Below are 23,211 nucleotides of genomic sequence, written 5' to 3'. Positions count from 1 at the left end.
TTGAAAGTATGGTACTGGCACTGGCAGGAACTTAAGGAAGTATTGTTTCTCTTTGTGCATGAAAGCCAATAAAATCCTTATCTGTTCCATCTTGTAAATATTCTCCCACAAAGCAAGACTCGTTAGCATTGGGACCAGGTAGAGCACAGAGAAAATGAACTGTCTTTACCAAGGAAGCAGTGCATCACTTAGAACTTGACAGGCTGGTCAAGAGCTACACGTCACCACTGCTCCCCAAGACAGCAGGAGAATGAAAGTCAGGAGACACCACATCCCTGGGATCTTAGTGAGGTCCAACCAAATACTGCTTGCAGTCTAGATCCAGAACACATATGCAGGGGCTACTGAAATTGTGACCGAGTTAAGACTACATTGCATTTCAGCACAGGTATTTCAATAACTTTCAAACACTGCCTGTAAACAGTACGCAGCTTTGTTTCATGTCTGTTGAGTGGCTCTGTATGCTTACAGAAACTTAAGAAATCTAACTTCTACTATATAAAATCTCACTTGAAGAATATCACTTATGCAAACAGCCAGCAATTTTTCAACAACTCCTCCTCACACTTGCTTTACTTGTTACAGACTTTGTCAAGATCCAGTTTTAATGAACAGGAGCAACTTTTTGGATGCTTTTATCAAGTCATTTTGTTCTTAAGACAACAGATGCATCCAAGTTGCCTTTAAGTCAATTCTGTAGCTTCCCCATTGAAAAGCAGAGACTGACCCATTTGCACAAGGTCACAGAAAGGCAGGAAAATCAAAAACACAACTGAAGACTTCCAAATTCTCTGGAAGTCCTTAATTGCTATGCCAGGGTTCATAGAGTGAACTAAAGGATGTACTAGAGGACCCAGAGTGCTGAAATTCCAAGAATTCCTCAGCTGAGGAGAAGAACATAAGCTTGGATCTGAAATTAAAGTCTACTAACTGCTAAGAGGGGAGGGAAGGGAAAGCAAAAGAAAAGAAGTTGGAAAATATCAGAATTACACCATCTCCCCAGACGCAGACCTTCTGTTGAACTACAACAGGTGATGTAAACACGTAGCATAGCTGCTTCCACAGCCTTTTTTTAATCCTCCCCAGGGCCTGACGAGAGAAGGAAAAGCATCATAAAGCCAGAGGAAAAAAAACCTGGCTGAACAAAAGTTATTCAAACAAAGATACTATTTAAATTACAGAACTACTGAACAGATACATGCCATTATGTTGGAAATATTACATGTGCAAGAGGTACAGGGTTACGTAATTTTAACAGGTCACATTTTATGACAACATAGTTGTATTTCATTACACACAGAGCACTTCTCATTCTTGCCTGCTCTCCTGGGTCATCCATAAAGTCTCCTTGTTGCCGGAAGCCTCCTGATATTTTCTCTAACTTTTCCATTTTATACAGTATCATTGCTGTGATTCTACATGCAAGAGATGCATATTGTTTTTCTTCAGTGGGCAGGACTACCCTGTCTAAACTACACTTGGACATCATTACACTGCAGGGAAGGGGGACATGCAGGGTAGTTCAAAAGATCAATCCAGAGAGTCAAGGGAAAAAACCTAGGAAATTAGCTTACTGTAGAAACACTATCATGGTAAAGCTCTTGAGTGCTGCCAAGTTACACTAGGCCAACCAAAGGGTTGATAGTAATTACCCAGCTACAGCTGTTCTCATGGTGGAACTTTCTACATGCTATCAAACTAGAAAAATGGTATTAAAAAACCTGAGACATGGCATCTTTTTCATGAAAGACAGAGAAAAAAACAGAAGTAAAAACTCTCGACTGCCCACCAAGAACTTCATATCTAAGTTTACAAATCCTGAATGTGGACATATGTAAAACAAAAAACATTACTTTTTTCATTCTTACATCTAACAACAAAGGGAAAAATGCTTCAGGATGGTAAACCTTTCCTCTCTACCTCTGACTTCCTAACAACAGGAAAAATATCACAATCATGAAGATTGTCAGAAGTAAGTCCACTGAAGTTCTGCCATAAGAACAGCTATTCCTATGTAAGTACTGCCAACCCGCCATAGGCTGAACCCTATTCATAGCCTAGCATGACTTCTTACTGGGGTGCAAAACTTTTAAAATGCTTGTAGAAGCCCTACCTTTCTAACATCAGTCTTTCCACAGGTCCTGTAGTTACAAAACTTCTAAATGCCTTTGAGCTTGCAAGAGTAAAATACCTTAAGGAATGGAGACACAAGAGGAGCAATCCTGCACTACAACAGAAGTTCCAAAGCTGCTATAGAAACATCAGGACTTTTCCCTCTCTGCATTTCAACACCTGTTTCTAAGCACTCTCCTCTTGCTTTTATCTGCCTGTTCCTGGCAGCCTACGCCCCTATTGCTGGTTCCTGAAGAGCAAACTGGCTGATGACAGAGGGTCCTCAGTGACAGTGCTGAGAAAGAAGGAGAGTAGATGACAACGGATGTCGTTAGACATTACCCAAGCAAATGCCTCATTTCTGGATCTGCCTTCTATGCTACAACGTCTGCAGATTTCACACATGGTCTGTACCAAAAGCTCAGAACATGCGAGAGATTGTTAGAACTTAAATCATCCACAAAATATGTCACACTTGCACTTTTTATTAAACTTACAGTGTTATAATAATTCATAATAGTTCCTTATCATTTTAATGTTCAGCTCAGAAAAAGAACAATTGAAAAACATGTTTTAACAACATTTGAAATAAAATAACTTGCCAGACACAGAAGCTATGTTTAGACTAGTAAGTTAAACGGGACCATGGGACTCTATCTGTAGCATCAAAATACTAGAACAACCCCTGGCATGGTTTTGGCTTAAGCCAACAAGCACTCATGTGAACAATTCACAGACACAGCCTGTGACTTGGCCCAGGCCAAGCAGTCATTCTCAACAGGAATTTTGTGTGCAATCATCATGCCTTGGAGATTGAGAGTTTAACATCATGTCCCAGACCATCACACTTGAATTTGTTCAGGCAACAGGTCCTGATATTGATTAGTTTGCTTGTATTCTCAGAAGGTTGTATTATATTATATTTGCTTATATTCTCAGAAGGTTTTATTCCTATCACCAAACCCAAGACAATCAACCCTCCTAAGCTTCCCTTGATGCAATTCAGGGTAGGAAACACAAAAGGGCAAAGATACCATCTCAGGAAGCTTCTCTCTTTTTGTTGAGTAGAGGAAGAGTCTACAAGAGTCTAAGTCAAGTACACAAAGTTAGCACAAGGTAAGAAGGTCATCTGAAGAGCATTGGTATGCAAAATTAAGAACAATGAAGTCATTACTGCAATGAGAACCAGTGTATGTACTGGAAATGTACTAAAAAAGAAACAGTAATAACTACTACAGGTAAGTAGTAATCATCCTGACTCTCACTGGAGTTTTCTGGGGTTTTTAATGGCTATTTCCTGAATAACTAAAACCAGTCCATATTCCAAACCAGTAGTGACAGAGCTGTCATTAGTATTTCCACTAAACAAAAGTATTAGTGGACATGCACGTACACTTTGCTTCTATGTTTCCACTAGCTTAATGAAACATAAAAACATCCTCTAATAGTCTGTTTATATGATCTGACTTCATCCAGTCTGACAAACAATATCAGTGCAGCCTGTCTAGTAAGCACTATGCTGATAAAAGAGTACATCCCAGTGAAAAATAACAGACTTACATATTTAGATTTAAAACTGAATTCTCCATTAGGCATTGAAACGCTAACTTAACTTGCAGGCAGCACAGACTAACAAACCAAGAACTCACCCAAATTCCAGACAGGTTTTTATAGTCCTCTCAGGTCTCATTCCTCAGCTTTACTGCTCTAGAACCAAAGCTAGCTTACTCATGTTTGTGTGAGCTTACGGTGAAGACATATCCTTATATGGCTTACCAAACCATATTAGTCAAAATCTGCATAGTAAGTTTCTTCCAAAACAAACATTTCTTATAATCTCCAATAATTATTTTTTCGTTTCATCATCTTTTTGCAGGACAAAAGAAAATACATCTTTAAAACATCAACCCTGATAACAGGCTACTCTGACCTAGACATTGTATTACCTGTTGGCTTACCAACAGATTCCTAAGACTACCTTGTCTGGAAAGTTTATCGGGCATCAGGCACGAATTAACCGCGGTTCTCAAAACTTGATGATAACTCTGCTGAAATTGTTGAAGGATGCAGGAGTTATCAAACTGTCACCGTCCAACTCAAGACAAGACAGCAAGAGCTCAGTTTTCAGCTTGGAAGAACTTCCAAAAATTTCATCTACTTTCAGTTTCCTCACCTTCATGCAGCTGATATGCTATCATCTTGCCTGAGAACAGCGAGCTGGAATATGAACTGATTAGTCAATTTTTCTGGAAGTTAAATAGATTCTCTAAAAGCCAGAGTTGCTGACTTAATTGAGTTACTCTGGATATGATTAGAAGAAAAAGAAGTCTAATTTGGTTTTCAACTGCGAGAGGACTACATTAACACAAAAGGGCTAGAAGAACTATATACTTTCACAGTCTCTCCTATTGTTAATTTGTTTGTTCTTCAATTCTTCTCCAGTTTAACCTTTCTCTTTCCACTTTTATCTTATCCCAAGAAACGGCTACCTTATTTCTTATGTTCATTTGAGTGACTCACAAAACCACAACTACATAAATTTTAAGTAACAATGCACTGTTTCTTAAGTCACATACTGATATATAAAAAGTACATCAAGGAGTTAGACGTGGGATTGTCTTCTTTTATTTTTTGGGCGACATTTGATGGAAATTCTATGAGCATTAAAATCTAAACATATCTTAACTATACTAACCACAATGTTTTACCCTTATTCTATGACTTCCGGAGCAATTTCCTTACTATCGAGTATGGAATGACAGCTTTCACACACTACTTAAATGTATTACTAAATTTCAAGAGGAATTTAAGGAGAGATTCAAACATTCCTTCCAGAAATAAATGTTAACTAAGGGCTACAAAAATTAAGTAGAAGGAAACAGCTTAAAATAACAGAAATACTAGATTGGCTACTACATTTTAGGATCAGAAGTCATATTACAAGGAACCAAGCTGCTTGAGTAAATACTGGAGGAAGACAACGTGCAATGGTTCTATTACAGCTTGCTCAATATAACTCCCATTATCTGAAGAACAGACAATTTCTAAAAGGCCACTACAGTGCTACCTATGAAAAGCACGCAACTAATAAGAAATTAAAGACATTTCCACTTGGAACCCTGATCTAGACTTTCTAAAGAAACTGAAGTCCAGTACACGAACATCATACTGTGTCTTTCAAATCCACGGGTTGTGACATGTTAGTGGTCAATCTAAAAAAAAAAAAAAAAAAAAAAAAATCCCTTTATAAATAGTTAAATGCTTACCACTTTTTCAACATCTACTTCCTCTTCACTTGGGAAGTCAGAAGCACCATCCAGCATCTCATCAGCAGAATCATCAGTTTTTTCATCCTCTTCGTCCTCATCATCATCTTCCTCTTCTTCGTCTTCCATATCATCAGCAGTTACATCAATAGTGGGCATGTAACCCTTTTTGTGATGCCTGGCTTCCTGTGCCCTCTGTTCTGGTGTCAGGAAGTCACTTTTCTCAGGTGTATCAGCTTTGTTATCCGCCTCGCTTTTATTTTCTAAAGCGGGTACAATGCTAGATATTTTGCTCCAAGAACTGTTGACATGCGTTACAATATCATGACCTGTTTTCATTTCTTCCTGTGACTCAAAAGCATTTTGTTCTTTGTTGTTACTGCCTTCCTGCCTAGCTATGCTTGCTTTACCTTCCTCGGTATTGACTGTATGCTCTTCTGAAGCATTATCCTGCTCTTTTGCAGAACTGATTTCAGACTTACTTCCTTTTTTCTCTCTTACGCTTTCTGCTTCTGTAGAGCCCTTGTACTCCTTCCTTTCCGTATCTGGCTGCACGGCATCACCCCAGCATTCTTGTTTGTTCTGAGACAGTTCAGTCCCTCTCTGTTCCTTCTTGTTCTCCAGCTGTGTATCTTGCTCTTGTTCACTCTGTGACTGCCCAGAACTTGCCTTGTTGTCCTCCTCCACCTGTGTCTGTGCATCTCCTTCCTGCTCTTTTATTGGTTTCTCTTCCTGTTCAGCATGTATTTTTTCCTTCCCATGGTTCTTCAACTGTGCAGTCTCCTGATTCTCGAGACTCTGTGGATGTGGATTATCCAGAGGAGCAACTAGAGACTGATCTGATGACCCACAAACAGCTTCGGAGTTAGCTGAAACAGCCTCCACTACAGTTTCAGAACCGACAGAAAACTCTTTCTCCTCAGAGGCCCCTTTTTCTTCCTCATCATTTGGCTTCTCACTGATGTACGAATGGTCAGATGATATGACATCTGCGGAAACATCATGCTGAGAAGAGCAGCTATCATCACAAGAACTCTCTAGCACCTTTGAGTCCTTCTCCACCATCTCTAATGTAATGGAATTTCCATCAGGTGCGATTGTGCCGGATGCTGACTCTTCAACATTATTTGACTGGTTAACTGACAGCTCATTTTCTTCTTGTTTCCTGTCTGACACTGTGACCTCAGACTCTATCACTTCAATGTCATCTGAGCATGAAGCCTTCCCATTCTCCTTCTGCTGAGCAGCACCAGAGTCCTCTTTCTTGCATATTTTCCTGTAATCCTTCTTCATCTGAAGAGATGCAAAATGGTGAAGAATGGAGTTTGGCACAGTTTTCTGTCCTGGCAGCTGAAGTAAAGCAAAACTACCGGATTGTAAAGGTATGAGATTAGCAGTGGTAGCTGGCAGACCACCTGAGCTGCAGGTTATTTTAGACTCGGAGGCTGTTTGATTTGTCACGTTGCTAGCAGCAGGAGGCGAGATCCTCAGAGTCAGAGTGCCTGCCTGTGACACAAAACTTGTTACAGAAGGAAGAAGAGAAGATGCTTGAGTGGCTAGGTTAGATGTAGGGGACAACTTGGGTACTGAAGTTTGTACAGCTGAATTTGTGGCAGGAGAAGTGGAAGACACAGAGGAAGTGGGAGACACAGGTGAGTCAGGAGGCTTAGAAGGCGCAGGCAACCGGATTCCTACAACAGATCCTGTGAGGAAAACAAAACATCAACTAATACTTCCTCAAAGCAATTTTTTTCTTTTAGTTTTAGTATTTGATGCTGTACTAGAAGTAGCCAGCATTCTCAAGGATCACAGTGTAATCGGGTATTTGACCACCAGTTCTCAGTGAAAGAGCTGGTACTGCATAAAGACATATAAACTGTTGAATTTTTATATGGAACACCCCAATAAAATACATGAGGTAGCGGCTACTCTAAAACTAACAGATTTAATGACAAGTTCTAGCATTAAGCTTTTTAACCAAGAAAAGGCATTGCATTTAAAGTCCTCTGCATTTTACTTTCCCATTTATTGGAAAACAGGAAAATGGAGGTTTTCTCAAAAAAAAAAAAAAATTAAAAATCATTTTTTTTCCCCTCAGAAAAAGACTTCCACAGAGAACTATGACAGGATTACATGATTATACCACAATCTTTTTCACCTTACTGAACTCTTCTGCGGTGTTTTGGAACTCCGTAAAACAAGGAGGAAAAATACCACCACTGGCAACTAGTTTCTCTTATACAGCAAAAGCCCCAAACCAGAAAGGAATTCAATGAACTTTTTGACTGATTCTTTACTACACCTCATACTTAAACCTCAGCTAAGGCACAGGACTATTTTCTCTCCTCCCCACAGTTTTATCATCTCTTGCCTCTCTTTTCAACACCACTCTGCCTCCCTCTCCTCAAGATGCTTCTTTATAAAGGGAGAACAGAAGAAAAATCCTACTGGAAAGTAAACATGCATTTAAAGTGTATTTTGTTTATAAACATGTTTTATTTACAAACATGTACAACAGTATGCTCAACCAGCATCCTACCCATTTTCTGTCAGATATCTGCAATTTCTAACTCTTCCAACCCTGTCTTCAACTATGCACTAGAGAAATAGCTGAAAATCAAACTTATTTTTCTTCTCATACTCTAAGGAGGAAAAAACCCAGCCATTTTGTACTGTAGTGTAACATTTGATCTGAATATCTGCTCTAAAAGCACTAACAAACCTGCAAATCAAACAAAAACAGAGCAGCACATCCAATGAGACACAGGTAACAGCTCATTCTTTTTAAGAGAATCTCCAACAAAAATTATTTCTGAATCGCCAGATCAACAGAATTTCTTTTAAGTTCTGACAGTACAATGGACGTGGCTCCATTGCCACACACACACACAGAGGCCCTTTTACTTGCTGCACAGAACCCAAATTTTAGCAGCACATCCAATGAGACACAGGTAACAGCTCATTCTTTTTAAGAGAATCTCCAACAAAAATTATTTCTGAATCGCCAGATCAACAGAATTTCTTTTAAGTTCTGACAGTACAATGGACGTGGCTCCATTGCCACACACACACACAGAGGCCCTTTTACTTGCTGCACAGAACTCCCAAATTTTGGTGACTTAGCTATTAACTGCACTGTCTGTATTTTAGACACATGGTACTTAAGTTGCATTACATGTGAGTAATTACACTATGTTTTTCAACTACTCACCCAGAACCAAATTAGACTCTGTTCAATTACTTCCAGCAGCGGAAAGGAGCATCACGGAAACTACATTGTTAATTTCTGGGTAATACACGGTCAGTCAAGAAAGAAACATTGGACTTTGTACCTGGATTGCGGAACATCACTGGCTGCACACTGGGCTGAGCACCTGCAGCTCGAAACTGATGCAGAGGGACAAGCTGAATTATCTGCCCATTAGGATGCCTGAACAGGTTCACACCACCAGGGCTCCTGAGAGGCTGAAGGATCATCCTCTGCCTCTGAGCAAGCTGCGTGTTGTTTAGTGGTCGCAAAGCAGGAGACGTCTGATGCACTGGAATCAGCAACAATCGAGGTCCTACGCGTTTCTCTGTTCCAGGAGACATCTTCTGGGGAGTCTTACTTACAGCTTGTGGAGTAGCATCTTCTGAAACATTTTTGAAGTTACATAAGAATCAGTTTAAGAGAACAGCCTACAAATCAGGCATTATTCTTAATGAAAACAAGCACAAATATTTTGGAAACAACTGGATCTCTTTAGATTTGTTTGAAAGCATTTTTTTCTTTTTATTCACAGAACACACATAGAACCAATCAGGCCAGAACAGTCTTTTTCATGCAGTTCCATCGACATTTCTCAACCATGACTCAGAAGACTTCCACGTTAACGATGAGAGAGTAATTCCATACCTAATTCTTGGACTTTATGCCAACCATGAAATTCTAGCAGTCATAGCAATAATTGTGCTATACATTTCTATGGGCCAAGAAATTATGTGAGACTTCCAGTTCATTTCATAGCAGTCAATGACCAGATAGCTACATCTCTTTCCTCCTCTACCGGCTCAGGCTGGAATAAAACAAGCAACTTAAGAGATTACATTTCTTATCCTATTTTGGAAAGAAGAGTGAGGCAAGTGAATCTGTATTTAAATTGGGTTCTACAGTTGCAGACTGTATTCCAGCTATGAAGGAGGCAGAATAAAGAGATGGAAGCATTTGCAGTAATAGCCCAAAGCACCTAAGCCTTACCTCTTTTTGGATTCAGTGAAGGACTTGAATTAACTCCTGATAGTATAACCGGAACAGAGCCAGCAGAGGAAGTTGGTGTGGTCACCACAGATGTAGCTGTTGCAGTTGTTGTTAGTACAACTGTAGAAGTGGATGTTGTGACAACAGGACAAGTAACAGTTGGTGGTGTTACTACAGTTTTAGGGAACGACGTGGTTGCTACTGGTGCAACAATCCCTGTTGTTTTTGTTACGTTCACAGTGGCAGTAGGACTGGTGGATGAGGGAGTAGTACAGGTGTTGATTCCAGGTGTTGCAGGAGCAGCTGTGACTGTAATTGCAGGAGGAGAGCAGGCAGGTTCATTAGCTATTGTTTGGCTAGGAGTGGTCACAGTAGATGCTGCCACACTGGTACTTTCCACAGTAACTGGAGAAGTGGTGGTGGCTGTAGTGACCGCAGGAGAGACTGTGCATTGAGCTGGAGATGGCCTTGAGGGAACCACAGGAGCGACAACCATTATTGGCGTAGGCTTGATACTGAACTTCTGTGGCCCTGACAGAGGCTGGCGTGTGCTTGCTCCAGGAATCTTCTGCTGTAGAGCTCCGGCTTTGTTCATCACAAACTGTGTGAACACACCACCAGGTGAGGGTCGGGCAGCTGCAAATAAAAACCTGCAGGTCAAAATTTTAATAGATTTCCTCTTTGTCTTTCATGAGGTGCTACAATTGTAATTTCAGCATGAATATGAGCCTCCATTTTCTTTGTACCTTGTAATTAAATTGAAACCTTTATGGCAGTCCTGAACATGCCTTACATATTAGAAATGTCTGCTTTATTCCACTTCTATAGCTTTTTGTTCCATTTCTTCCTGGCCACACAAAAGAATCAGGTCTTGAGGGATTGTTCTTTATCGTGAAACTATGAACAGACAATTCTAATTACAGTACAGGAAAACAAACACCTAAGTGAAATAATGGGCTCAAACTATTTTCTAAACCTCATATTCTTCCTGTAACAGCTTGTGTGATCTTCCTCTTTTCACTGCTTCTTGGTTTTCATCCCCCTTCTACTGTATCCACATCTTACACAGCCATGGGGGAAGGGGGCAGGAGGGAGATAAGAGTTTGCCATATCCCCTTCTCATTGCAGTGACATTCATGCAACTGAGGACTGGATGGGACAAATTTAACCAATGGGAAGTAATCACTATTGGAAAGATCGTCTCCCCCATCCCTTGCTCTCCAGGGTATCAGAATACTACATCTACATCACTCCAGATGCCTACAGATGAGTACAACAGCATTGAGATTATGGAGCAAGCCCAACTTAAATATTGTAGTTATTTATGCATATAGCATTTTTAACCCAGAATATGCCAGAACACTTAAATCATATATGCAACAATCACTTCACCCATCAATGAAATGCAGCCAGCTCTTTAATATCGCATAAACACACAAAACAAGAAGTTTTATTACAGGACAAGAAAAACAACACACCCATTTACATGGCAATGAAAATTTAGGCAGAAAGAAACAAAACAATCAATCAGAAATTAAAGTTTTGCCAGGACACAGGTAACATCCTTTCCTCTTGCAAAGCTTCTTCAGATCTTTAATTAACATGTGGGAATATGTGGATGGACACCAGATATTTTAATTTTTTTTTTTTTTTTTTTTTTAAAACTCATGCAAAATGTAATAGTTAAAGGCAGCTTCCTCTCTTGCCATGCTGGGGTAACCATTTCAGTACCAACTCAGACACAAGTACCACATGCTTCTTCCGATACTTCCCTCCCCCCCAAAGCGCTGACTAAGTCCAACCCTGTTTAGCTTGTGAAATCCAATGAGATTACAGGCCGGTGTGGTTATTGGCTGCACACCTGTTGTTTCGCTAATCCAGATTTGGACCATCTTGTCTTTCACTGCTGCTTCACGCATCTTTGGCGGTCACAAGAATTCCAATTATAAGTGCAACATCATCAGAAAAACTAACAGCGAAGAACCACAGATTAGAGTGATCCTTTACTCATTTTAAGTTAAATCGATGTTTGATGAAAAGCAATTAAAAATCATAGTAAGGAAACTCTCAAAACAAAAATCCAAGCTTAACATTCAGCGTGTCTCCATCCACTCTTCCTTGTCTCTTGAAAATATGCTCTAGTAGCATTAATAAAATAACTAGTAGTCAACATCTGTAATCTTATTCTGAAGTCAAAATAAAACTTTCTGCTTTAAAGAGGTTATTTATTGTAGAGGCAGTTTAGGTAGGCAATGCAGCCAAAGGCAGCATGCACTGTTGCACAGAAATCAACAGCAATGCTGTACACTCACTTTTTACTTCAGCTTCACGCAATTTAAGACACAGTAATAAGTTCCAACCTACCTATCTGTCTCTGTGCTGGGACATGGGTTTTCAGAGTCGTCACAGTGGGGGTTGAAGTAGTGCTGGTGGAAGATGTAGTTTTGGGAGTTGATGTTGTGGGCACCTGGACTGATGGTGTCCCAGAAGCAGCTGCTTTAGCATTGGATGCTACCTTGGAGATCACAGTACTGAGGGTTGAGATATCAAGTACTGTGGGTCGCAGCCTGCCTGTGATATAAGCTGCTAGCCGATTGGTGGGATGTAATGCCCCCATCTGTCCCAAAAGCAGTTTGGCCTGAGGATACCTTTTATCATTAACCTGAAAAAAGTGGAAAAGGGAAATTTTGTGAAAAGAATGCTAATTCACCACCTCTGGAGAGGCGTTTCATTCCATGGGACTTCCAAGTGTCCTTTTCAAAAAACCATTGCAATTCAGAATGGGAATTCCTAATTTCCTTACTGCCCAGGAGAACTTCAAACAACTCTGTTACATCTTTATAACACAGATTTTAGATGCTACTCAGACTCTCACATAGAACCACAGAGTCCAAAGAAGCATGTGAAATCACTGAAATTAGATAGAGTGAAGCTAGCGCTTATTTTTCCTGTTCCTTACTTATGCTACAGTCCTGAATAAAAATGGGTTCCCAAATTCAAGGACAATTTTGGATAAAATTCTCAAACCTAACACACACCTAGCATCACAGAAGAAAGAATACTTATGTCATATACATTGGGACAAAACTCTAAAGAGCTTGTAAAAGCTTTATCAGCTTTTTTCTTATCCGTACTGTCATTTGATACTGTAATTAAGGTATGATGAGTTGACTAACTTCAAATTCAGAGTTGTAGTGGTAACTGACTGCATGGGAGACAATAAACAGAACATCTTTCTGAATGTCAGGCTTTATGCCTACCAGTCAATGGGAAGTTTTGCTAGTGTTGCATTTTACTTTCAGGTTGTTTGAGAATACCTTCTAAAAGCCAAATACATTTAACACACTACTAAATAAGGTCTTGACTCTTTTTATTGATCAACTTTTATTAAAAATATGAAATCTCCCCCTACATTTTTTCTCTCCTCTAGCTTCTTTTTGTGAGGGTGCAGTATCTGCAAAGTGTCATGAAAATAAATTTTACTCTCATTTTCTAATTCATATGCCTTCTCAGAAAGTGGCATTTCTATAACAACAAATACCTTTCATTGAAAAAGATCTTCATCCTAGCCCTACCGTTCCTACAACCAATTCGTAATACCAAGTTGGCAGCATGAATCTGCAGGGAAAGAACTCACTTTGAACTTAGGATTATGAAGTGTCTTGATGAACAACATATTCTGCAAAGAGGACACAGGCTATTAGTGAAGATTAACAGTAAGCTGTAGCAAAAAGCAATTTAATGTTTACAGTTTCATTTTAAAGTTTTGTCCCAGTGTACACTTCCTCAGAAAATATTATTTTTGTGGCCTCTAACAGCCATTCCTTTAGAAGTATTTTCTGTCAAATGCATCTGCAGGGAGTTTTCCAAAGCACCAGAAAGATCTTGAGATTCTGTACTTGGGCCACCAAGACCCAAATGGCTGAAAGGACAAGCTAAACCATCAGATTTCAGACCTCCAATCAGATTTCCTGTTATTGAGTCAGTCTTGAAAGGGACAAGCTTATGGAGAGGCAGGAATGCCACCAGATACTAAGAATCCTTGTCTGGACAGGCAAAAGACTAGGTAGACAAATTAAAGAGTGTTCTCTCTCCCCTTCAAGGAGTTCTGGGATACTGGATGAAACTGAATCTAATCTCCACAGTAAAGGCAGAGGGACCCACCTGAATCAAGCCCGAGGGGCTCATATTAGCTTTGCGTTTGTAGACGACCAGCTTTCCTGCAGGAGAAACCCCTGCATAAAAAGGCAAGCCTTTGCCCCCATGCAACTTCTCCCGCAGTTTGTCCAATGTGTCTGCCCGCAAGAACTTTAGATTCTCTGGGTTTTTGCATGACGGCACCCCGCTATCAGGAGTCTCCAAGACAGGTATCCCAGGCTTCTCGTCCTTGTCCTGGTAGGACGGCACTGAAATTTTCACTCTGGAGGAGTAGACAGGAGGGTGGTTCTCATCCTGGGCCTTGTGTTCCGAAGCCAATTCAATAATGAAGCTACCCACTTTGAGGCACTGTGGCACGTTACTGTTGATATGCTGTGATAAGATGGTCAAGATCTTATTGTGATCTTCCTCCCAGTTGCAGTCAGAGATAATCTCGATAAGTTTGGTTGGTCCACCTGGAGTGGTGTGATGAACATAGGAGGTGGAGGAAGAGTCCCCCTCACTACGGGAAGACCACCAGCTTTTCTCTGAGAAAGAATTGAAATAGGTTTCTGCAATACTATGGCATTTTAATCACCTGGATATTCAAACAGTTTTATTCTGCCCACACCTCCACCCTTGTCTCAGCTGCAGGGCAACAACAAGTAAAAGAACTGTTCAAAGCATCACTTCCCCTTGCAGAGCTTCACAAGCAAGCAAAAACTCACTGCAAAACTAATGTAACTATTTCTCACAGTTCATTCCCTGCAGCCATACCATCTCAGGTTGTATCCCATTGCATCGCAAGCTAAACAAAGCTGGGTTGTTTCAGTATATGGATGAAAGATCTCCAAGCAACACCAACATGCAGTAGAAAGCATCACTGGTTATTCAAGAGATGGCACTTTTCTCTTGGAGTCAGAAAAGGACCAATGTCCTATAATGGCATGAGGGGCAAACATGCCGCTAGCAGAACTGTCTTTTGCAGAAGGTGTATAACAGAAGCATGACCTTTTGTTGTCATTAGAGATCCAACGTCACTTTTTGCAAAACTGTAAGGATGTTGAGCCCTGTGTCCTGGCCATTTTAATTTCACCTACCAATTCACCAGCATTTTCAACTAGTTGTATTATTTTTCCATTCCCATCCTTAAATGTAGAGTGCGCTGTTGTATACATTAAACAGTGAAAAAAAATTCAGCTCAAAAAGGCAGCTATATTTCATTAGTGGATGACACAATGCCTCTAGTATATGTCTCCATTTTGAAGTTCATAACACGATTTGGGCCACTTCAGACCGAAGGAGAACACAGATGTCTAGCCTACTTCTTCATGAACTAGAAACTCAAACCCAGTATATATAATGTAGCAAAACTTCAACCTTTCAACTTGAACTAAAAGAATTCAACATCAAACAACTCCAAATAAAGTATAGGCGCTTCCTTGTCCCATACGGTTCTAAGCGGAGAACACGAGGATCCCATTCTCACAATACCACTTGGATATTTATTAATTCTTCAGTAACTACAAAGTAATAGTAAGGAAAAAGAGGGGAAAAAAAAAACCCAGACAAACCATAAACAGTGATGTCCATTCCTTCCCAAGTATCTAATTATCACTCTTGAAGACAAGTCTGCTGTGCAGTATTATCTTTTATTGCTAAACAAGCTACTGGTCATTTTAACCTTAGAGCAACAACAAGTACTGGATATTTAGCCTGCTGTATCTCCCACGTGACACACACACAACTGCTTAAGAAAACAGGAAACTGTAAGCACATCATAAGATTTTTATTGACAACAGTAATAACTCCCCCAGCAAATGGACTTTTGTTTCATCAATAGCTGCAACTTTTTAAAAAAATAAAGCCAACACACACACCAAAAAAAAAAAAGCGCCACACCACAAAAATGTGGAACTAGCAAGAGGTCGAATTATACTCAAGACTCAGCTCTTACCTCCTGATTTATCAGTGTCTTTGTCTATTTCACAGGTTGCTTTCTCAGGAGACTGAAGCTCTGTTTCATGCTCCTGCAGGAGGAAAGAAATGCAAGAAAGATATTCATCCTGTGTATCTCTCTTCCACACTAAAAATCACATCACAAAATAAACTAGTTCATCATACTGTCACCCCAAATCATAAAACATATGCTAACTTTGACAATGTTACAACTTTCATCTTAGAACAGCTCTTTTAACAATGAACATTTAAGCCTTACATGATAATGCACTTGGCAGCCAGGAATTTCCACAGACAAGACAATTTCTATCATAGTAACAAGGTAAGTCTAGCAACACTGCTAGGTGATTTAGGCTCCAGGCTCCACAGCTCTGTCACCATCAAATATAAGTCAAGCTCTTATGTTGCGTAGAAGTTTCTGGGGAAAAAATTACTTCAACATTTTCAATATTTCTGCCTGTTCTATGATACATGCTAGTTACAGTGTGACTTCTTACCTTTGTACTAGAACTCTGTGAATCACTTTTGTCTTTTTGTTGCTTTTTCTCCTCTCTCCTGCGTTCATATGCTCGGACCCTTGCACAAGTCATCATACTTTCAAAGTACAAGTAAACAGGATCCTTGTCCTCCTCTCGAATCTACCAAAAAAAAAAAAAAGAGAGAGAGGAGAAAACATCTACATTCTAGATGCACGTTAGATTCATGAAACAGTTTTGCTTTCTAACAACACTTCAACATTAATGCTTCAATGGTAAATGCCAAAAGAAAGGTCTAGCATTTAAAGCTGAATCTGCCCTTTTAGTATCACATAGCCCAGTCTACATCTTGCTTCCAAATTACATATTCAGGGCGGGATGGGGGGTGGTGTGGAACAGAACACCAACACCACCCCCAAAAATCCAAACCCGTTCAGATACTCTTCTAAGTGGGGAAACAAGTCCTACGTGTCATGCGTTGTTTAACATTATCTGGTATACATTAAATAGCAACTCTGGCATGTTTTTTCTTCAGACATAACTAGACTCAACTCTACTGCTGTTCTTCCTCTATTGCTGTTGTTGCTTTTGTTAGATACTAAGGTGAGGGGAGAGGCAAATGCAGATTCTTCCAATGCTGGCACTGAAACCTCAAATAAGAACAAAAAAAGACTCCAGAACTACACTGAACACTGTGTCTGTATCCCAATTTTTTTTTTTGCAAGTAATTCATTAATTAGATAGGCGACATTATGCAGCGACATTATGCAGCGAATAACTTACACAAACATTGCAGAACCAGCAATCATTTTGCCAGAAATAACATATATTATTGCATTTTTTAAATGAGGCTATTAGTGAATCATAATCACCTTTCACCATCTGCATATTGCTACAGTAAATTCTCAACAGAAGACGGACACAGTTAAAGATTTATATACAGTCAATTCATCCTAGCTTATCAACATACGTACGGGCAGTCAATCTTAGGCTTTCATCTCAAATTTCATCTAAAATGGCCTAGCACAGAAGCTTTTGGCAGTGTTTGTTTTAATTTTCAATACAAAGGAAAACAAACGCATCTCTTTTCCTTTCTTACCACTGGATTGGGTTTAGGAGTATACACTCTGCCTGGTTTCATTCCACTGGAAGATCTATGCTTACTAGAAAGCAAGACTTCTGGGTTGGGCAGTACCGCAGATTTAACTGGTTCAATAACAGATGGTGTTGGGATGTAAATTGGCTCTGGATCTATTTCACCTTCTACTTTCACCCACAATGGACAATTCCTAATAGGCTGTTCTGGCTCCGAGTCACAGATAGCTGAAAAAAGAGGAAAAACAAAAACAACTTAATGAAACACCATCATCTAACACAGCAGTAAGAAATTTTTGTTTGAGCCTGAGGTCTAGCCATGCAGCAATCACTACTTCATACTACCAGAAAACACTATCGGTTGTTTTTCTTGTCTCAAATTCTAGCCAAAAGTGACTGGGGATTTGTCCACAAGAAAGAAGAAATGAAAATAAAAAGGATTCTACATTAATCATTGTTTCTCACTTGTACTGTGATAGCAGATACAGAAAAACACTGAAGAATTAGCGATCTTCATTGATGCTGTATACTTAAAAATTAGAAAACACCCCCCAAAAAGACAGACTTTATACCACACCTCTATGGAAGATTAATTTATTCCAGCGGAACACCAGATAACACTATGTTCGCTTTTAGCTATTGCTAAAAGTACTACTACTAGCAAGAAACTGAAAGTGTAAATTCATGGTCAATTTCTACCAATTTGGTTTTCTGAGCATTCCTTAGGCCAGATCTGAAACTACCATAAATCACTGTATCTCCACTGAAGTCAACGAACTATGCAGCTAGGTACAGCAATTGAAAATACAGCTCTAGATACTCACTTGATAAGAGGGAAAGAAAACAGCACTATGACAGTGAAGATTACCAACAGTGATAGCAGTAATTATCTTATATCTTTAGTCTTTAAAGATATTTGGAGAGTTGAGCAGAGACTTTAAATTATCAAAAAGAAACTCCAGCTATTTGATCACAATAAACAACTAAGTAGTGCCCAAAATGCTGATAAGTAAGAGTTTAAAAAAAAAAAAAAAGAGAAAAGGTGTTATTTCCTGCTAGTCAGCTATATGAAAGCAGATGTTGCAGACATCTCTTGGAATTCACTCCCAATTTCTGCATTTAGAAGTGGCATCACTACTACGTCCTAACAAAAATGCCCACCAAGATAGGTAGTTTCTGTGAAGCTGTAAGTAATCACTTTTGCCCAGCAATACTCACTGTATTCCACCCTTTTTCTCTTCTTCTTATCTTTCTGCTTCAGCTCATCTTCCTCCCCATCACCCTCTTCTTCCACATCTTCATCCTCTTGCTGTTCTTCTTGTGTTCCATAGAACACAAGATTTCCACGCACAGCCTTTTTCATTATTTTCTTATGTTTTGATCCTCCCTTCACCAGCAACACTCTTCTCTTCAAGCAAGTACAACCAAACATACAGTCTGGCCTGCGGCAGTGGGTAGGCTGACGTTTCTCCAGTGCTAGACTGGCACATATGCAACCCAGTCGACAGAAATCATTATTGCAAGGAGGTGCTCGTCGTCTTATTATTTTGTGGATAGGTTTGTTTTTGAGAGAAGCCTAAAAAAAGTTTTAAAGAAGTATATACTTCAAATTTTAGTACGCGGAAATTTTACTAAGATTAAATCAAGCATATGCAAAATTGCTATTCAAAGTTCACTTAGAATAACCCCTCCAACTACATGGTTTACATAGGAAAATTTGTCATCTATACTGGGGGAAAAAAAAAAAGAACAGAGGAGAGTTTGCATTTGAAGTCTTCTGAGAGACAATTTGAGACAGCTAAACCACCTTGGTAATAAGTAGGATGAGTAGAAAGGAAAAGAGGTTATCATGTGACAACGAAGTTATATGACCAGGCTTTTTTTGCAGTTAGTTCAACTGAAAAAAAAAAAAAGGTGACAAATAGTAAGGAAATGCAGTCACTGAATAGCAATTGTATTAACCAGAATTTTTAATGGTGAAAATTTGAGATAACTCAAATTATTAATGGTTCGTATCAACACGCTATTATCACAATTAGTTTTTTCACATACTGCTAAGTCAGCACTTCTCAACTTTCACTGCAAAGACTACACCACAAAGGAACATCATGCGTTGTCGTGCTCCTTAGCAGCTTCAGTCTTATTTTCTGCATCTATATGCAACATCACTAAGTGCACAGATTTGGAAAAGCAACAGTACAGAAAGGAAGGAAACTATTACAGATCTACCTGAGCTGTAAGCAGGGTTGCCAGAGAGATGTCTGCTCGTTCTTCTGTAATATAGGTCCGTGGTTTGCCATCCCAGAGAGCACAGTCTTCCAAGTCCATTAACTTCACTTGAGATTTAGACAAACCTGGTGGACGAGCTGCTTGTTGCTGTTGTGGTGCTTGGCGCAAACTAATCTGTTTTGGAAGTATGTTTTCATCCAGAGCTGGCACCACAAAACTATCTGCTTGGTTAGTCAAACTGCTATTTGAGACAGACTTAGCAGCCTTTTCCCCTGATGCTGAAGAGTTCTGTTTCTGCTTCGCAGAAAAAGGTGAAGGCAGTATAGGCTTGTAAGATGATTTTACTCTGCTGTTTGTAGATGTCTGTCTGTTTTGAGTCTTTGTCTTCCTAGAGGTAGATGACAGAGGGACAGGCTTAAACGCGTAAGATGTTGATGGAATTATGGTGGACTGCTTCTTTAAAACACTGTCGAGTGTTCGCACATAGCTAGTGCTTTTAGTGGGAAGCTGATACACCACAGGAGAAGTGGGAGTGCTAGAAGAGAATCCCATACTCGTTTCCATCAACTTCCCTTCATTTTCCAGGTATTCATCCAGCTTGTCACTACAGAACGCTGAGCGATTCTTCAAGGAACCTTCTGAACTGCCACCTAAAAATAAAGAGCACTTTAACTAGCTCCTGGGAAAACATACTGACAAATCTTATAATAATCAAACAATACAGAAGAGGTAAATACCCCTCTCAAAATACATATACAATTCTTTTAGAAGAGTACAACACAGGCACACCAAATATAATCCATTCTGAAACACAACCAGCTTTTTGTGGAGATTTCACATGTGTATTCGTTCACAAAACCAGTAAGCCTTCAGCAGGCAGTGCTTCTATGCAACTTACTTTGTTCATCCTGAACATCTAGCCTACCTGGTACACCACAATACATCTGGAATACCCCAACACAACACTGTATGGAAGTGCAGAAGGTACAATATAAATCTTTAATCTAAATCCCAAAACTATTACAGCTTTGATCTTCACTCAAGCCTTCTGTGTAAAATGGAATACATATATTTTTAACTTACTCAGAGTAAGTTTCTCTCTTCCCTCGTAAACCTCCATTCTGACCATGGAAGCAGTACCAAAAAATTCTTTATTTATGACCATTTAAATATTAAAAAAAAAAACCAAACCACCTCTCATTAAGATACACACAATTATGAAATTGCAAGATCTATGGAAGGTCAAGAAAAAAGCCACGTATTAGAAATATGTACACTGATGTCTTTTTCTTTTTTACCTTCATTTCTAGAAGCACCGTGAAGCTTCCCTCGCCAGCCTTTGATTTTTGTAAAATCATTTGTCTTTCCTGTCCTGGAAACAAAAGGAAATCCGGTATCTGGAAAAGAAGAAAGCTAGCCTCAGTTTATGAACCAAGCTTGATTGTATCAATGTCCTAGCAAACTCTCCTTATTCCTTTGCAGGGACAGATGAACAGTAGTAAGTCAAAAGGCTGAATAAAGAGACTTGATTTTTACTTTTTTTTTTTTAATTAACAGAATACTTAACAAAGCCAAGCTTCCTGTAAAGTTCTGCTGTATGGCCATGCATCTGCTATCCCATACAAAAGATGTCTTCTCCTGTATTTTCAAGTTTTAGTCTCCTTAGCAATGGTGCAAGCAGTTGATTCCAAAACTCAAAACGGGCGAATCAGCAAGTTAGTACACCAAAATGGAACAGGCAGGTTTTGAGCTGATACTACAACCTCTCTCAGCAAGGAAAGTAATTTGAGTCTCTCCCCCCAACTGAGACAATGACTTTTTTATAAAAGACCTGTAGAATCTTCATTTAACATCTGTCAAATTCAGCTGAGTATCAATTAGGGGTAGAGACAGTGAATAATCACAAAAGGCAAACAGCAACATCTCTGTCAAGTTTTCCATCAGCCCTGGGAGCTAAGTTGGAATTTATAAATACTAATAGGGATCCGTATGGCTCTTTTACATATTGCTAGGCTAGAAATAATTGCAATTGACACTGAGCTGACTGAGGTCTTCGGAATTGAACCTGCCTCTTTTGCAGTGTAAACAAAGTTGAGATACAATGTGTGCCTCTTTACCAGCTCCCAAAAGCAGCAGATTAAGAAAGACACAGTAATCAGAATATTAAAGTAGGAGAAAGAGGTAAGTAGGAGAAAGATAAGCACCCGTATACTTTGTCCAACCAGTTTATTATTAAAAACAGTATCTACCAACAGTATCAGAATCCTAGTCACATTATAATGAGAAATGCACTTGTTTGAATACCAAATAAGTTTAAAAAAAGCACAACTGGTCAGCACTTTTGTAATAAATAATTATCATGAAGTTACAGGTTAGCCCCCAAGTGGCACCTCAAGCTCTTCTTCTGGAAAGTTCTGACACTCAGCTCTGTGAAAGACAGCTTTTTTTGTTTTGCATGTGAGCAACATCAGAGAAATGTAGACTGCTTAGGCTCTGAGTCATTTGAGAGCAGTTAATGTGTATATTTACATTTAGAAAATCCAGCTCCAATAGACAAAACATACCCATATAAAATAAGCTAGACAGATATTATTACTTGATCACAACCACCACAAAAATGAAGGCTAAAAGACAATCTGGCCAGAATTACTCAGGACTCCTTGGCCAGTAACCACATAATGATTTAAGGAAGTTCTCACATTTTGTCATTTTAATACCGCTTTAATTTCTTTAAGATATCAAGTTCAACTAAATGGCCATTCCCTCCTTCTGATCATTGATAATAAAAAGGTAATACTTGAGTTTCAGCAAATCCATATTCTACCCACCTGGAGAATTGGGATTGGTTCCTGGATAGCTCCACAAAGAGTAATTTGAGTAGGAAAGAGGAAGCTGCACACCCAAATATTTCAAGTCAATGCTCATTGTTGGGTCCACAGAATTCAACTTCAGTCCCACTACAAGAGGCAAGCATCAGTAAATGTCTCAATGCAGCAAGATGTTAGGAAAAAGAAAGTCAAGATATTTACCAAAAAATAAACCAGTAAGTTATATACAGGCTTTTCTAGCATTCACCCACTATTTTAAGAGACCTGAAAAAGCATTATCGACTATAACTGTTACTTACACTGGATTTGCAACAGGTATAAACTAAAGAGTATTTTAGAGAATGTGAAATCAAGAAAAAAAAAATGGAATTACTTTTCATAATTTTCTTGATTACTACTGAAGTTTCCACAGAAATTTATTAACCAAAGTGCCAGTGTTGTAATAATACTCACAATAAGATTTTGTTTGTCCATTTTTTGAAGAAGCTAGCACCGCTACATCCTTGAAGGCTAGAGTTACTGCCTGAACCAACCCAGCTATTTGACATTTCATATCACTACATAAATTATCAATCCTGCCAGTGGTACTTACACATCCCCTTCTCTACTGAAACCTGTTCTTGTGCAAGAACATATACCACACATGCTTCAGTTTCAACCAGCAGTAAGAGACAAGAGCAAACCACATTTTAGTTCTGAAGAAGTGTGTGTGCGCATTTGGAAATCATGATATAAACAAAGTTGTATTCAGACAGCACTCTCGGGACTAGTTCATCAAATGATCCAGATCCCAGTAGGTTATTTTTTTCCCAGGCTTGGCAGTTTGTAATAAAACACCTTTTTTTTTTTTTTTTTTAGGGGGGGGGGGAAAC

At 39.2% G+C, this 23,211-nt stretch overlaps 1 protein-coding gene across 1 annotated transcript in view; it reads right to left on the bottom strand.

Annotated features, from left to right (window-relative positions):
• Positions 1 to 23,211, bottom strand: part of MGA (MGA, MAX dimerization protein) — a 49,023-nt gene that overhangs the window by 13,228 nt on the left and 12,584 nt on the right. The window contains exons 5-16 of the mRNA XM_009277551.2: positions 22,340 to 22,468; positions 20,810 to 20,908; positions 19,512 to 20,161; positions 18,501 to 18,858; positions 17,287 to 17,510; positions 16,209 to 16,349; positions 15,710 to 15,782; positions 13,780 to 14,300; positions 11,980 to 12,277; positions 9,616 to 10,251; positions 8,711 to 9,010; positions 5,379 to 7,081 (exon numbers count right to left, since the gene is read on the bottom strand). Coding sequence (XP_009275826.1) covers positions 5,379 to 7,081; positions 8,711 to 9,010; positions 9,616 to 10,251; positions 11,980 to 12,277; positions 13,780 to 14,300; positions 15,710 to 15,782; positions 16,209 to 16,349; positions 17,287 to 17,510; positions 18,501 to 18,858; positions 19,512 to 20,161; positions 20,810 to 20,908; positions 22,340 to 22,468 — 5,132 coding nt within the window. The remainder of the gene's footprint in view (positions 1 to 5,378; positions 7,082 to 8,710; positions 9,011 to 9,615; positions 10,252 to 11,979; positions 12,278 to 13,779; positions 14,301 to 15,709; positions 15,783 to 16,208; positions 16,350 to 17,286; positions 17,511 to 18,500; positions 18,859 to 19,511; positions 20,162 to 20,809; positions 20,909 to 22,339; positions 22,469 to 23,211) is intronic.

The sequence above is a fragment of the Aptenodytes forsteri genome, unplaced genomic scaffold (genome assembly GCF_000699145.1).
Source record: "Aptenodytes forsteri isolate BGI_AS27 unplaced genomic scaffold, ASM69914v1 Scaffold146, whole genome shotgun sequence".
NCBI classification, from domain to species: Eukaryota; Metazoa; Chordata; class Aves; order Sphenisciformes; family Spheniscidae; genus Aptenodytes; species Aptenodytes forsteri.
Note: the sequence above shows the minus strand (reverse complement) of the source record. Positions and strands in the feature narration are given on the sequence as shown.